At 41.4% G+C, this 14,973-nt stretch overlaps 1 protein-coding gene across 1 annotated transcript in view; it reads right to left on the reverse strand.

Annotated features, from left to right (window-relative positions):
* Nucleotides 1-1,585: 1,585 nt before the first annotated feature.
* The window catches only part of LOC5572022 (protein artichoke), a 253,885-nt gene continuing 240,497 nt past the window's right edge, over nucleotides 1,586-14,973 (reverse strand). Inside the window, exons 6-7 of the mRNA XM_021838835.1 lie at nucleotides 4,298-4,581; nucleotides 1,586-4,034 (exon numbers count right to left, since the gene is read on the reverse strand). Coding sequence (XP_021694527.1) covers nucleotides 3,267-4,034; nucleotides 4,298-4,581 — 1,052 coding nt within the window. The 3' untranslated portion in view covers nucleotides 1,586-3,266. The remainder of the gene's footprint in view (nucleotides 4,035-4,297; nucleotides 4,582-14,973) is intronic.

Genomic DNA, 14,973 nt, shown 5'->3' on the forward strand with positions numbered 1-14,973 from the left:
ATAAAACCACTTAAGCTTTTCTGCGAAGTACATCGTCAAAAATTTCATCAAAAAGTTTCAAAACATCTACGGTGCATTGATGATGTTTCCTTAAAGAATTGAGTACATTTTCCAAGTGCAGTTTATGCTGATATTATCCAACAACTGTGTGTAACTCAAGAAATCTGATTTAAATTGGATATGAAGTGACAGAATCCTTAAAAAAGATTGAGGTTTTCCTGGAGCAGCTTTAGAATCAAAAATAAGGAGTGGATAGATTTTCAGATGTTATTTTTGCAAGATTTCCGAGATTACCATTCGGTATTATTTATGGAGCAATTTCTAGTACCGTAAGGACGCCATTCACCGCTCATTGAATTATTTTGAAAAATCTGAACAAATTTTCGCAATATTAGTCACCAACATGTATTAGTATACCAGAATAGATTGTATCAGAATGCAATTCATATGATTTAATTCTATATACTATTTATAAAAAATAACTTTAGGCTGTTTACGGCGGTGAACATGAGTTGAACAATGATTTTATTATGGCAGATCGAAAAATGCTTCTTAGCTGCTACGCTTTAATATGATGTTGTACTATAGTACAATGATGACAACCAGCTAATGAAAGTAAATTAATTCCAACTAGTTGCTTCTATAGATCCTCATACTTAGGATGGGCGGTGAATGGCTCCCTACACATGTATCATTGGCATACATGTTATTCAGTACCATTATACGTTGTTCATATTTCAACTTCTTTCCTACAAAAACAAATGTTTTATCTTGCGTCTAGCGCAAAAAGTTGCAAAAAATATCGAAACACCGATTTTTGACAGAATTTAATGTGTTGAAATGCTGTTAAATGAGCGGTGAATGGCGTTCTTACGGTACCTCAAAGATACCTGATGGAATTTATGGAGTTTTTTTTAGAAGTACAAGAGTAAAATACAAATTCTTTAGTAGAGCTTTCTTTAAAAATTTCCCAGAAGAACAGTTCATACTCTACCAGAAACTTTACAGGATTGTTTGATGTTTTTCAAAATTTTCTTCTGAGTTTTGAAGATATTATAACACATTTTTTTCGAGATAGTGTTAAATGAATGCAGGGAGCAACATCAAATTTATGCTTAGTGAATTTGAGACTTTTCTATGACAAAATTCAGAAATATCTGCTAAGATCCTCTCTGAGAAAACACCATCAACATTTTCCCAATCTTTTAAATCTAAGACGAAGTTTGCCAGGACCACTAGTTGGCAGGAATTCGAATAGAAACTTCAGGAGAACCTCAAGGCAATCTTGAAAAAAATTGTTAGTGAACACTTTGAATAATTTGAGGAATGAATCGTTACTTTGCGGTCTTGAAGACAACTTCGGTAAAACTTCTAGAATTTCTTGTACTTTTCCATGGAGAAATCGTGGATGGATGATATTTTAAACTAACAATAGGAATTTATATGTAATAAATACGTAGAGGACCTTCCTGGAGAAATGTTAAAAGAATTTCTAAAGCATTCTATGGCGGAATTCTTAAATAGATTTTTTTAATGCAATAGTTATAGAGATAGAGATTCTTCGAGACATTTTCTGGTATGATCAGGCCACATGAAAAAGTTTAATAAATAAGAACTACTCATCCCAGGCATTATATTCCGTGGTAATCTCAGGAGGAACTCAGTGAATCCAGGTAAAATAATTATTGGATGAAGCACTAAAAAAGTACGTAAATTATTCATGGAGGAATCCTAGGGGCAATTCTCGGAGGAATCTCTGAAAATCACATGATTGAATACCTGAAAAGTTCGTGGAAGAATAACAGGGAATATTCCTTGTGAGGTTATCTAATAACACCATGGAGTACAAATATTAAGATCTACAGGCGTAACCAGCGATCTACCATAGGATTAGAGATTACATGTATATCCATGTAGGCCTACTCTTTAGAATATATGCCTTCATATCTACACACGTAACCAGTGAAATCAATTGACCTAATGAGTGATTTTTTTTAAATATCGCAGACAATGATGACATCCAGACAGTCTCACATTAGAAGTAAGTTCTACGAAGTATTTAGTTCAACGATTACTTAAGGTATTCCAATAACCAATGATCTCTCGAATATTCATGAACAACATGTCACCCATATAGACTCATAAAAGTATTTTCAGTCAAATGTAGAGTTCAACGAGCAGATCTTTTTCAAGTGTAGCTCATAGATCCACAATCGTAACCGAACCAGTGATTTCGAAGAATTATGAGTTTATTCTCATACGTTTCCGTTTAACAATATCCTAACAATGTTTTTTTTTTTATAACGACTGTTGAAGGTTATCCAAAATCTACTAGGAATACAGGTTATCATATCTACTAGCGTAACGCGTGACTTCTCAGAATATTTCGAGCAAGGATAATAACCATACAGGCTCCTATATATAAACTCTACCGAGTCTCGAATTCAATGACTAGTTAAAGTTACGCATTAGCTCTTTACGCCTTAAAACGTAACCAATGATCACCAGAGTGTTTATGAACAACATTTATACACGAATAGGCCATATATAAGTATGAAGCTCGTTTCTAAATTTCCGAGAGATCTTTGGTTACGCCTGTAGATAAGAAAGCCTAAACCCATGGTTAGGCGCAAACAATTGTTGAACTCAAAACTTGAAAGGACATATTGAGTAGGTCATGTTTGGGTGTAAACTTTATTCATTAAGGTCAGATTGGTAGCTGGTTTTGCTAGTAGACCTTAAGGGCAATATTCAGATGTGTTCTTGAATTACCTCATAATTCGTATGACACCGCGTTTTTTGGATTCAGATCAATTGATAATGTGAATCAATGAAATACTTACGATTACGTGTGGAAAATCTGCACAAAACTTCAAAGAAATATAATTTTAAATTACCATTTATCATAAATCAATCTGGTAGAACCTAGAGCAGAGTTGCACAATATCAGTCTGACGGCTGATGGACTAAAACTATCAATATCACTCTCGGACTATCATTCTGATTTGACAACCAATAGCAAATGCTATAATTATGCACACCTTTCCTTCTATGGTTGAGCACCATAACTTTCCGAACACTGTTTTTGTCCTGGAACACCCTAAGAAGGAAGCAGAACCGTATATTTTGTTGATCTAGTTGACTAGAGATTTGTGTTAGCGTTTTGATTGCATGTATGTATATAAAAAACATAAAACAAGATGGCAGAATCAACAACCTAATTGACAAACCTTGATTTTTTGCAGTTGGTGGTCCTTTCACTGTTTTCAACTATCGATATAAATCTTCTTGCGGTCCTCCGCCCCCGGGACGGTTCCGCCTCCGTTGAGTGTCGTGGTCGTCCCCAGAACCGCCCCGGATATAAAGCTCGGATGTCCATCAACCGTCGTCGTGACCGGCTGCTGGTTCTGATGGTTATGTTGATGGTGATGATGATTATTATGCAGGAAACTGTTAGTCCCTCCCGTGCCTGTGGCGGCGGCCACTCCATCTCTGCCATGTTCATCGTTCGGGATGGAGAAATGACGGTACGAGATGAATTCCGGTGCCATCGGTTGCTGTTGACGCTTGGCCGCATCTAGCCTTTGCTTTTTGATTTTCAGGTAACCCAAGACCGAAACGAGGACAATGAACACGATTATCCCGAGGCAGCAGCCAACTATTAAACCCAGTCGACGAGTTAAAATCGAATGAATAATTCCCTGGCTGGACATTCCGTCGACCTCCGCGAGAGGGTTTGGTCCAATTGAATCCAGCGTTCGGACTTCGGTGCATTTCGACGTTGGCGTGTCCATCATCAGCGAGAGCAACGTGTTCGAAAAGGATGTATCCAACTCGCCCGCCATGAAGCCACCATTTTGATTATTTAAAACTTGGTTTTGAATCTGATTCGATTGGTTCAGTAGGCTGTTGATGTCATTTTGGTACGAGAGCCAGTTGCCCAACCCGAGCACGCAGATCAAATATCGTGTATTCGATGACAGGCGATCCAATTTAGCGGAATTTGCCAATCGGTTCAATGTTTTGCCGCGGAACTGTTAGAAAAAGAGGGGAAAACAAATCAAATGGTTGCCATGATGAAACATTCCACAGTGGGCAAAAACTGGCCGAAAGCAGCAAAGAACGTGTACGCTCCCTAATTTAAGAAAAAAATATTCATTGTAAAATGTATTGAAATATGAAAATAAGAGCTAAATGGACATCAAGAGTACATCTGCGGTGATCACCTTTGGTCAGCTTTTACCCACTGTGCACCCTGTCATCATGGGGAAAAAGCATGGCATGCTAAGCTACTTACATCCTCCACTGTGTCCAGCGAGTGGAATATCACGTGGTACCCGTGCAGCCCAGAATGTTCTCGACTCTGCCACGAAACGAGCACCGAGTACGGCTGGATGTCCTGGATGGCAATCTTCAGAATCATCGGAACGTCGCAAAATTCGAGCGGCTCCATGGCCAGCAAACTTTTTCCATGAACTTCCGTCGGCTGCTCGCAACGCACGTTTTCGCTGGTCCATTTCCGGTGATCACTCAACCACTCCCACAACTCCTGCGTCTCGCACGAACAGTTCAGATGGTTCTCTGCACGGAAAGAAAAAAAAAGAACAGAAAATGTCATAATCATTACCATTTTGACGTCGTTCCAGAATCGAACCAATTAAACCCTTTCCCGACGCCATTCCCAATCAATTTTAACTGCACATCAAAACTTCACATTCATTTTCATTTCTCGCAGCAGCAGCAGCAGCACACTGGAAATTGATCCGCAATTTGCTCCGTTTAACGAGAGAAGGGTCACACTGCCCACGGTGGGTATTACGGTTTTATTAACTGTTGCCATCATCGAAAGTAGCGCAAACTTTTATGCTAACGAGGAGAGATTAGCAAACGGCAGTCCCTCCTGGAAATCGTTGTCGTCGTCGTTTACCGGATGGAGCCAACATGGTTCTTCGCCCGTCGTAACAATTACGCCAAAATGGCCCCCCAAAAAAGGTCGACGGTTGCCATGGCGAGGATAATGGCAGTAGGCGATGACGGTACCGGCAACGCATCAAGTAAACATGTCTCAAGTCGTTCAGTGGAACGTGGATTTCTGTTATGATCTGAATCCGAGGAAGATGAGAAGGTTCGTCTATATTTGCTACAGAAAATGGCTTTGTTGAAATCTTCTTCGAAGCCAGATAATCATCCATCGAAAAGATCAAATTTCATCAACATATACTTTCGAGTTTCTAATAGGAAATCAATTACTCCGATGATAAACTCACTAGAATTGCTCATCGACAGATTTACTAGGATTTCATCTAGGCCTGACAAGATATAAAGAAGAAGATTCAAAGAACCACGATTAAATATTAAAAACAATCTCATCCAGAGATTAGGAAAAACTTAATCCAAAGGTTCGAGAAAATCTCAAACAGAGATTTGTGCGTTTGTCAAGACAGAAAGAATCTCGTCAAAATATTTGAAAGAATCTCGTTGAGCAATTTGAAAGAATGTCGTCCAGGGATTCGACAAAATTTCGTCTAGAGATTCGACAGTATTTCCTCAAGATATTTGAAAGCATCTCGTCTAGAGATTCGACAGAATGTCGTCTAGAGATTCGACAGAATCTCGTCTAGAGATTCGACAAAATCTCGTCTAGAGATTCGAAAAAATTTCGTCTAGAGATTCGACAGAATGTCGTCTAGAGATTCGACAGAAACTTGTCGATGGTTCGAAAGAATCTCGTCTAGAGATTCGAAAGAATCTCGTCTAGGGATTCGTCAGAATCTCGTCTAGAGATTCGACAGAATCTCGTCTAGAGATTCGACAGAATCTCGTTTAGAGATTCGACAGAATCTCGTCGAAAGATTCGACAGAATCTCGTATAGAGATTCGACAGAATCTCGTATAGAGATTTGACAGAATCTCGTATAGAGATTCGACAGAATCTAGTATAGAGATTCGACAGATTCTCGTATAGAGATTCGACAGAATCTCGTCTAGAGATTCGACAGAATCTCGTCTAGAGATTCGACAGAATCTCGTCTAGAGATTCGACAGAATCTCGTCTAGAGATTCGACAGAATCTCGTCTAGAGATTCGACAGAATCTCGTCTAGAGATTCGACAGAATCTCTTCTAGAGATTCGTCAGAATCTCGTCCAGAGGTTCGTCAGAATCTCGTCTAAGGATTCGTCAGAATCTCGTCCAGAGATTCGACAGAATTTCGTCCAGAGATACGACAGAATCTCGTCCAGTAGTTCGTCAAAATCTCGGCCAGAGATTCGTCAGAATCTCGTCTAGAGATTCGACGGTATCTCGTCTAGAGATTCGTCAGAAATTCGTCTAGAGATTCGACGGTATCTCGTCTAGAGATTCGACGGAATCTCGTCTAGAGATTCGACAGAATCTCGTCTAGCGATTCGACAGAATCTCGTCTAGAGATTCGACAGAATCTCGTCTAAAGATTCGAAAGAATCTCGTCGAGAGATTCGACAGAATCTCGTCTAGAAATTCGACAGAATCTCGTCTAGAGATTCGACAGAATCTCGTCTAGAGATTCGACAGAATCTAGTCTAGAGATTCGACAGAATCTCGTCTAGAGATTCGACAGAATCTCGTTTAGAGATTCGACAGAATCTCGTCGAAAGATTCGACAGAATCTCGTATAGAGATTCGACAGAATCTCGTATAGAGATTTGACAGAATCTCGTATAGAGATTCGACAGAATCTAGTATAGAGATTCGACAGATTCTCGTATAGAGATTCGACAGAATCTCGTCTAGAGATTCGACAGAATCTCGTCTAGAGATTCGACAGAATCTCGTCTAGAGATTCGACAGAATCTCGTCTAGAGATTCGACAGAATCTCGTCTAGAGATTCGACAGAATCTCGTCTAGAGATTCGACAGAATCTCTTCTAGAGATTCGTCAGAATCTCGTCCAGAGGTTCGTCAGAATCTCGTCTAAGGATTCGTCAGAATCTCGTCCAGAGATTCGACAGAATTTCGTCCAGAGATACGACAGAATCTCGTCCAGTAGTTCGTCAAAATCTCGGCCAGAGATTCGTCAGAATCTCGTCTAGAGATTCGACGGTATCTCGTCTAGAGATTCGTCAGAAATTCGTCTAGAGATTCGACGGTATCTCGTCTAGAGATTCGACGGAATCTCGTCTAGAGATTCGACAGAATCTCGTCTAGCGATTCGACAGAATCTCGTCTAGAGATTCGACAGAATCTCGTCTAAAGATTCGAAAGAATCTCGTCGAGAGATTCGACAGAATCTCGTCTAGAAATTCGACAGAATCTCGTCTAGAGATTCGACAGAATCTCGTCTAGAGATTCGACAGAATCTCGTCTAGAGATTCGACAGAATCTCGTCTAGAGATTCGACAGAATCTCGTCTAGAGATTCGACAGAATCTCGTCTAGACATTCGACAGAATCTCGTCTAGAGATTCGACAGAATCTCGTCTAGAGCTTATACAGAATCTCGTCTAGAGATTCGAGGGAATCTTGTCTAGAGATTCGACAGCATCTCGTCTAAAGATTCGACAGCATCTCGTCTAGAGATTTGACAGAATCTCGTCTAGAGATTTGACAGAATCTCGTCTAGAGATTCTCCAGAATCTCGTCTAGAGATTTGACAGAATCTCGTCTAGAGATTCAACAGAATCTCGTCTAGAAATTTGACAGAATCTCGTCTAGAGATTCGACAGAACCTCGTCCAGAGATTCGACAGAATCTCGCCTAGAAATTTGACAGAATCTCGTCTAGAGATTCGACAGAACCTCGTCCAGAGATTCGACAGAATCTCGTCTAGAAATTTGACAGAATGTCGTCTAGAGATTCGACAGAATCTCGTCTAGACGTTCGACAGAATCTCGTCTAGAGATTCGACAGAATCTCGTCTAGAGCTTATACAGAATCTCGTCTAGAGATTCGATGGAATCTTGTCTAGAGATTCGACAGAATCACGTCTAGAGATTCGACAGAACCTCGTCCAGAGATTCGACAGAATCTCGCCTAGAAATTTGACAGAATCTCGTCTAGAGATTCGACAGAACCTCGTCCAGAGATTCGACAGAACCTCGTCCAGAGATTCGACAGAATCTCGCCTATAAATTTGACAGAATCTCGTCTAGAGATTCGACAGAACCTCGTCCAGAGATTCGACAGAATCTCGTCTAGAAATTTGACAGAATGTCGTCTAGAGATTCGACAGAATCTCGTCTAGACGTTCGACAGAATCTCGTCTAGAGATTCGACAGAATCTCGTCTAGAGCTTATACAGAATCTCGTCTAGAGATTCGATGGAATCTTGTCTAGAGATTCGACAGAATCACGTCTAGAGATTCGACAGAATCTCGTCTAGAGATTCGACAGAATCTCGTCTAGAGATTCGACAGAATCTCTTCTAGAGATTCGTCAGAATCTCGTCCAGAGGTTCGTCAGAATCTCGTCTAAGGATTCGTCAGAATCTCGTCTAGAGATTCGACAGAATTTCGTCCAGAGATTCGACAGAATCTCGTCCAGTAGTTCGTCAAAATCTCGGCCAGAGATTCGACAGAATCTCGGCCAGAGATTCGTCAGAATCTCGTCTAGAGATTCGACGGTATCTCGTCTAGAGATTCGTCAGAAATTCGTCTAGAGATTCGACGGTATCTCGTCTAGAGATTCGACGGAATCTCGTCTAGAGATTCGACAGAATCTCGTCTAGCGATTCGACAGAATCTCGTCTAGAGATTCGACAGAATCTCGTCTAAAGATTCGAAAGAATCTCGTCGAGAGATTCGACAGAATCTCGTCTAGAAATTCGACAGAATCTCGTCTAGATATTCGATAGAATCTCGTCTAGAGATTCGACAGAATCTCGTCTAGAGATTCGACAGAATCTCGTCTAGAGATTCGACAGAATCTCGTCTAGAGATTCGACGGTATCTCTTCTAGGGATTCGACAGAATATTGTCGAGAGGTTTAAAAGAATCTTGTCTAGAGATTCGACAGAATCTCGTCTAGAGTTTCGAAAGACTCTCGTTTAGAGATTCGAAAGAATCTCGTCTAGAGATTCTAAAGAATCTCGTCTAGAGATTCGACAGAATCTCGTCTGGAGATTCAACAGAATCTTGTCAAGAGATTCAACAGAATCTCGTCTAGAGATTCGACGGAATCTCGTCTAGAAATTCGACAGAATCTCGTCTAAAGATTCGACAGAATCTCGTCTAAAGATTCGACAGAATCTCGTCTAGAGATTCGACAGAATCTCGTCTAGAGATTCGACAGAATCTCGTCTAGAGATTCGACAGAATCTCGTCTAGAGATTCGACAGAATCTCGTCTAGAGATTCGACAGAATCTCGTCTAGAGATTCGACAGAATCTCGTCTAGAGATTCGACAGAATCTCGTCTAGAGATTCGACAGAATCTCGTCTAGAGATTCGACAGAATCTCGTTTAGGGATTCGACAGAATATTGACGAGAGGTTCGAAAGAATCTTGTCTAGAGATTCGTCAGAATCTCACCTAGAGATTCATCAGAATCTCCCCTGAAAATTCGTCAGAATCTCGTCTAGAGATTCGTCAGAATCTCGTCTAGAGATTCGTCAGAATCTCATCTAGAGATTCGTCAGAATCTCGTCTAGAGATTCGTCAGAATCTCGTCTAGAGATTTGTCAGAATCTCGTCTAGAGATTCGTCAGAATCTCGCCTAGAGATTCGTCAGAATCTCGCCTAGAGATTCGTCAGAATCTCACCTAGAGATTCATCAGAATCTCGCCTGGAAATTCGTCAGAATCTCGTCTAGAGATTCTTCAGAATCTCGTCCAGAGATTCGACAGACTCTCGTCTGAAGAATTTTCAGAATCTCGTCTAGAGATTCGACGGAATCTTGCCTAGAGATTCGACAGAATCTTGTCTAGAGATTCGACAGAATCTTGTTTAGAGATTCGACAGAACCTCGTCCAGAGATTCGACAGAATCTCGTCTAGAAATTTGACAGAATGTCGTCTAGAGATTCGACAGAATCTCGTCTAGACATTCGACAGAATCTCGTCTAGAGATTCGATAGAATCTCGTCTAGAGCTTATACAGAATCTCGTCTAGAGATTCGATGGAATCTTGTCTAGAGATTCGACAGAACCTCGTCCAGAGATTCGACAGAATCTCGTCTAGAAATTTGACAGAATGTCGTCTAGAGATTCGACAGAATCTCGTCTAGACATTCGACAGAATCTCGTCTAGAGATTCGACAGAATCTCGTCTAGAGCTTATACAGAATCTCGTCTAGAGATTCGAGGGAATCTTGTCTAGAGATTCGACAGCATCTCGTCTAAAGATTCGACAGCATCTCGTCTAGAGATTTGACAGAATCTCGTCTAGAGATTTGACAGAATCTCGTCTAGAGATTCTCCAGAATCTCGTCTAGAGATTTGACAGAATCTCGTCTAGAGATTCAACAGAATCTCGTCTAGAAATTTGACAGAATCTCGTCTAGAGATTCGACGGTATCTCGTCCAGAGATTCGACAGAACCTCGTCCAGAGATTCGACCGAATCTCGCCTAGAAATTTGACAGAATCTCGTCCAGAGATTCGACAGAATCTCGTCTAGAAATTTGACAGAATGTCGTCTAGAGATTCGACAGAATCTCGTCTAGACGTTCGACAGAATCTCGTCTAGAGATTCGACAGAATCTCGTCTAGAGCTTATACAGAATCTCGTCTAGAGATTCGATGGAATCTTGTCTAGAGATTCGACAGAATCACGTCTAGAGCTTATACAGAATCTCGTCTAGAGATTCGATGGAATCTTGTCTAGAGATTCGACAGAATCTCGTCTAGAGATTCGACAGAACCTCGTCCAGAGATTCGACAGAATCTCGTCTAGAAATTTGACAGAATGTCGTCTAGAGATTCGACAGAATCTCGTCTAGAGATTCGACAGAATCTCGTCTAGAGATTCGACAGAATCTCGTCTAGAGATTCGACAGAATCTCGTCTAGAGATTCTCCAGAATCTCGTCTAGAGATTTGACAGTATCTCGTCTAGAGATTCAACAGAATCTCGTCTAGAAATTTGACAGAATCTCGTCTAGAGATTCGACAGAACCTCGTCCAGAGATTCGACAGAACCTCGTCCAGAGATTCGACAGAATCTCGCCTAGAAATTTGACAGAATCTCGTCCAGAGATTCGACAGAATCTCATCTAGAAATTTGACAGAATGTCGTCTAGAGATTCGACAGAATCTCGTCTAGACGTTCGACAGAATCTCGTCTAGACATTCGACAGAATCTCGTCTAGAGCTTATACAGAATCTCGTCTAGAGATTCGATGGAATCTTGTCTAGAGATTCGACAGAATCTCGTCTAGAGATTCGACAGAACCTCGTCCAGAGATTCGACAGAATCTCGTCTAGAAATTTGACAGAATGTCGTCTAGAGATTCGACAGAATCTCGTCTAGAGATTTGACAGAATCTCGTCTAGAGATTCTCCAGAATCTCGTCTAGAGATTTGACAGAATCTCGTCTAGAGATTCAACAGAATCTCGTCTAGAAATTTGACAGAATCTCGACTAGAGATTCGACAGAACCTCGTCCAGAGATTCGACAGAACCTCGTCCAGAGATTCGACAGAATCTCGCCTAGAAATTTGACAGAATCTCGTCCAGAGATTCGACAGAATCTCGTCTAGAAATTTGACAGAATGTCGTCTAGAGATTCGACAGAATCTCGTCTAGACGTTCGACAGAATCTCGTCTAGACATTCGACAGAATCTCGTCTAGAGCTTATACAGAATCTCGTCTAGAGATTCGATGGAATCTTGTCTAGAGATTCGACAGAATCTCGTCTAGAGATTCGACAGAATCTCGTCTAGAGATTCGACAGAATCTCGTCTAGAGATTCGACAGAATCTCGTCTAGAGATTCGACAGAATCTCGTCTAGAGATTCGACAGAATCTCGTCTAGGGATTCGACAGAATCTCGTCTAGAGATTCGACAGAATCTCGTCTAGAGATTCGACGGAATCTCTTCTAGAGATTCGTCAGAATCTCGTCCAGAGGTTCGTCAGAATCTCGTCTAAGGATTCGTCAGAATCTCGTCCAGAGATTCGACAGAATTTCGTCCAGAGATTCGACAGAATCTCGTCCAGTAGTTCGTCAAAATCTCGGCCAGAGATTCGACAGAATCTCGGCCAGAGATTCGTCAGAATCTCGTCTAGAGATTCGACGGTATCTCGTCTAGAGATTCGTCAGAAATTCGTCTAGAGATTCGACAAAATCTCGTCTAGAGATTCGACGGAATCTCGTCTAGAGATTCGACAGAATCTCGTCTAGCGATTCGACAGAATCTCGTCTAGAGATTCGACAGAATCTCGTCTAAAGATTCGAAAGAATCTCGTCGAGAGATTCGACAGAATCTCGTCTAGAAATTCGACAGAATCTCGTCTAGAGATTCGACAGAATCTCGTCTAGAGATTCGACAGAATCTCGTCTAGAGATTCGACAGAATCTCGTCTAGACATTCGACAGAATCTCGTCTAGAGATTCGACAGAATCTCGTCTAGAGCTTATACAGAATCTCGTCTAGAGATTCGAGGGAATCTTGTCTAGAGATTCGACAGCATCTCGTCTAAAGATTCGACAGCATCTCGTCTAGAGATTTGACAGAATCTCGTCTAGAGATTTGACAGAATCTCGTCTAGAGATTCTCCAGAATCTCGTCTAGAGATTTGACAGAATCTCGTCTAGAGATTCAACAGAATCTCGTCTAGAAATTTGACAGAATCTCGTCTAGAGATTCGACAGAACCTCGTCCAGAGATTCGACAGAACCTCGTCCAGAGATTCGACAGAATCTCGCCTAGAAATTTGACAGAATCTCGTCTAGAGATTCGACAGAACCTCGTCCAGAGATTCGACAGAATCTCGTCTAGAAATTTGACAGAATGTCGTCTAGAGATTCGACAGAATCTCGTCTAGACGTTCGACAGAATCTCGTCTAGAGATTCGACAGAATCTCGTCTAGAGCTTATACAGAATCTCGTCTAGAGATTCGATGGAATCTTGTCTAGAGATTCGACAGAATCACGTCTAGAGATTCGACAGAACCTCGTCCAGAGATTCGACAGAATCTCGCCTAGAAATTTGACAGAATCTCGTCTAGAGATTCGACAGAACCTCGTCCAGAGATTCGACAGAACCTCGTCCAGAGATTCGACAGAATCTCGCCTAGAAATTTGACAGAATCTCGTCTAGAGATTCGACAGAACCTCGTCCAGAGATTCGACAGAACCTCGTCCAGAGATTCGACAGAACCTCGTCCAGAGATTCGACAGAATCTCGCCTAGAAATTTGACAGAATCTCGACTAGAGATTCGACAGAATCTCGTCTAGAGATTCGACAGAATCTCGTCTAGAGATTCGACAGAATCTCGTCTAGAGATTCGACAGAATCTCGTCTAGACATTCGACAGAATCTCGTCTAGAGATTCGACAGAATCTCGTCTAGAGCTTATACAGAATCTCGTCTAGAGATTCGAGGGAATCTTGTCTAGAGATTCGACAGCATCTCGTCTAAAGATTCGACAGCATCTCGTCTAGAGATTTGACAGAATCTCGTCTAGGGATTTGACAGAATCCCGTCTAGAGATTCTCCAGAATCTCGTCTAGAGATTTGACAGAATCTCGTCTAGAGATTCAACAGAATCTCGTCTAGAAATTTGACAGAATCTCGTCTAGAGATTCGACAGAACCTCGTCCAGAGATTCGACAGAACCTCGTCCAGAGATTCGACAGAATCTCGCCTAGAAATTTGACAGAATCTCGTCTAGAGATTCGACAGAATCTCGTCTAGAGATTCGACAGAATCTCGTCTAGAGATTCGACAGAATCTCGTATAGAGATTTGACAGAATCTCGTATAGAGATTCGACAGAATCTCGTCTAGAGATTTGACAGAATCTCGTCTAGAGATTCGACAGAATCTCGTCTAGAGATTCGACAGAATCTCGTCTAGAGATTCGACAGAATCTCGTCTAGAGATTCGACAGAATCTCGTCTAGAGATTCGACAGAATCTCGTCTAGAGATTCGATAGAATCTCGTCTAGAGATTCGATAGAATCTCGTCTAGAGATTCGACAGAATCTCGTCCAGAGATTCGACAGAATCTCGTTCAGAGATTCGACAGAATCTCGTTCAGAGATTCGACAAAATCTCGTCCAGAGATTCGACAGAATCTCGTCTAGAGATTCGACAGAATCTCTTCCAGAGATTCGACAGTATTTCGTCCAGAGATTCGACAGAATCTCGTCCAGTAGTTCGTCAAAATCTCGGCCAGAGATTCGACAGAATCTCGGCCAGAGATTCGACAGAATCTCGTCTAGAGATTCGACGGTATCTCGTCTAGAGATTCGTCAGAAATTCGTCTAGAGATTCGACGGTATCTCGTCTAGAGATTCGACGGAATCTCGTCTAGAGATTCGACAGAATCTCGTCTAGCGATTCGACAGAATCTCGTCTAGAGATTCGACAGAATCTCGTCTAGAGATTCGACAGAATCTCGTCTAAAGATTCGACAGAATCTCGACGAGAGATTCGACAGAATCTCGTCTAGAAATTCGACAGAATCTCGTCTAGATATTCGATAGAATCTCGTCTAGAGATTCGACAGAATCTCGTCTAGAGATTCGACAGAATCTCGTCTAGAGATTCGACAGAATCTCGTCTAGAGATTCGACGGTATCTCTTCTAGGGATTCGACAGAATATTGTCGAGAGGTTTGAAAGAATCTTGTCTAGAGATTCGACAGAATCTCGTCTAGAGTTTCGAAAGACTCTCGTTTAGAGATTCGAAAGAATCTCGTCTAGAGATTCTAAAGAATCTCGTCTAGAGATTCGACAGAATCTCGTCTGGAGATTCAACAGAATCTTGTCAAGAGATTCAACAGAATCTCGTCTAGAGATTCGACGGAATCTCGTCTAGAAATTCGACAGAATC

Source organism: Aedes aegypti, chromosome 1 (assembly GCF_002204515.2).
Source record: "Aedes aegypti strain LVP_AGWG chromosome 1, AaegL5.0 Primary Assembly, whole genome shotgun sequence".
Classification (NCBI taxonomy): Eukaryota; Metazoa; Arthropoda; class Insecta; order Diptera; family Culicidae; genus Aedes; species Aedes aegypti.